Below are 1,902 nucleotides of genomic sequence, written 5' to 3' on the forward strand. Positions count from 1 at the left end.
AGTATTGTAATAAAGTATTTCTTTTTTGTTTTCTTTTTTTTATTATTATTTTATTTTATTTATTCATTCATTTTATTTATTTATTTATTTTTAGTTTGACCAGAGAGAGACAGCGGGTGAGAGAGAGAGAAGGAGGAAGTGAGAAAGCAAGCCACCAGATTCAGGACTTGAACCCTGGTCGGCCATGTGGGAGTGCCCAGTGCCCTAACCACCACGCCACCTGCTGGTCCCAGAAGTAGTGTAATAAACTGCTTGCTTATTTGTTTCACCTCTCAGGCAGTCTCAAAACTTCGTGTATACACTGCCGGGCATGTGTGCATGTGTGCCCAAGATTCTGAGAGGAGAATGGAGGAGACAGGATTGCGGTGTGGCCATCCCCCCTGGGGGGTGATTTCTCGCTTTCTGTCTCTCTGTCTCTCTCTGTCTGGCGAGTGCGCGCACCCTATAGCAAAAACCTCTACAAAAATAAATAAATAAATAAAATAAAAACAACAACAAAAAAGTTAGGGAGGGGACCAGCAGTTAGTGTAATGGCTATGTCGCTGGACTCCCATGTAGTTGATTGTGGTTCGAGTCCCAGACCCGGTGACTTAAACTCATGCCGGGCATGAGTGTATGCATGCCCAAAATCCCAAGAGGAGAAGGGATTGTGGCGTGGCCAGTTCCCCTGGGGGGTTGATTTCTCACTTTCTGTCTCTCTGTCTCTGTCTTTCTGGCGAGCACACGTACCCTATAGCAAAAATCCTCCCAAAATAAAAAGTTATGGACCAGCAGTTGGCGTAATGGCTATGTCGCTGGACTCCCATGTGGTTGACCGTGGTTTGAGTCCCAGACCCGGTGGCTTAAACTCACGCCAGGCACGTGGGTATGCATGCCCAAGATCCTGAGAGGAGAATGGAGGAGAAGGGATTGCAGCATGACCATTCCCCCTGGGGGGTTGATTTCTCACTTTCTGTCTCTCTGAGGAGTACACAAAAATCTGTAACAAAAGTATCTCCTAAAAAAGAAAAAAAAAAGTTGAAGCCACCATGCCCTAAGGGACTTAAGAATTTAGCAGGTGTCACTAACCTCCCAGTAAGATTATCCATAGATCAGGGATCAGCAGTTAGCGTAATGGCTATGTCGCTGGACTACCATGTAGTCGGCCGCGGTTCACGTCCCGGACCTAGTGACTTAACACAACGCCGGGCGCGTGTGCGTGCGTGCCAATGACCGGGTGTGTGTGCATGTGTGCGTGCCAATGATCCCGAGAGGAGAATGGAGGAGAAGGGATTGCGGTGTGGCCATCCCCCCTGGTAGGTGATTTCTCGCTTTCTGTCTCTCTGTCTCTCTCTTTCTGGTGAGCACATGCACCCTATACCAAAAACCTCTAAAAGAAAAGAAAGAAAGAGAGGAAAGAAAAGGCATAAGATGAGTGTGAGGACAAAGGACGGACCTGAAAGGGCTCCCAGTGGCCAGAGCTGGAACAGTTTGAGCAACTAAACTACCATATTCTTAGGTTATCACCCAGCGAATAAAAGAAAGAGTCACGAGCCCACGTTGACTAGATTATCGAATAGATTTAAAAATGGAGGAAGGGGCATGAGACCTTCCTTCCAGAACTCCAGTCCCTGAGAGTCCGTCTTGTAGTCGACACACGTAGCCCGGTGATAGCAGAGCTTGCTCTCGGGAAGCCGGGTGAGGGGTCCAGGGGGACCCTGCGCTGTCTCTGCAATGCCATGCTAGCCTAAAACCGCTTAAAAGAAAACGCAGAGGTCGCCAGGGCCGGCCCCTCACTGCCGCGGCACCTGACCCGCGGGGACCCTCCTTCTCGTTTCAGGAATGATGCAGTGTGTGATCGCCGTCGCCGACAAAGTGTTCGACGCCTTCCTGAACATGATGGCGGATAAAGTAAGGCCGGGT

The 1,902-nt window shown here is 49.2% G+C and overlaps 1 protein-coding gene across 1 annotated transcript in view; it reads left to right on the forward strand.

Moving 5' to 3' along the window:
- The window catches only part of PI4KA (phosphatidylinositol 4-kinase alpha), a 140,023-nt gene that overhangs the window by 88,349 nt on the left and 49,772 nt on the right, over nucleotides 1-1,902 (forward strand). Inside the window, 1 exon segment of the mRNA XM_027770696.1 lies at nucleotides 1,820-1,895. Within this exon segment, the coding sequence (XP_027626497.1) occupies nucleotides 1,820-1,895 (76 nt within the window).

The sequence above is a fragment of the Tupaia chinensis genome, unplaced genomic scaffold, assembly GCF_000334495.1.
Source record: "Tupaia chinensis unplaced genomic scaffold, TupChi_1.0 Scaffold000024_1, whole genome shotgun sequence".
Classification (NCBI taxonomy): Eukaryota; Metazoa; Chordata; class Mammalia; order Scandentia; family Tupaiidae; genus Tupaia; species Tupaia belangeri.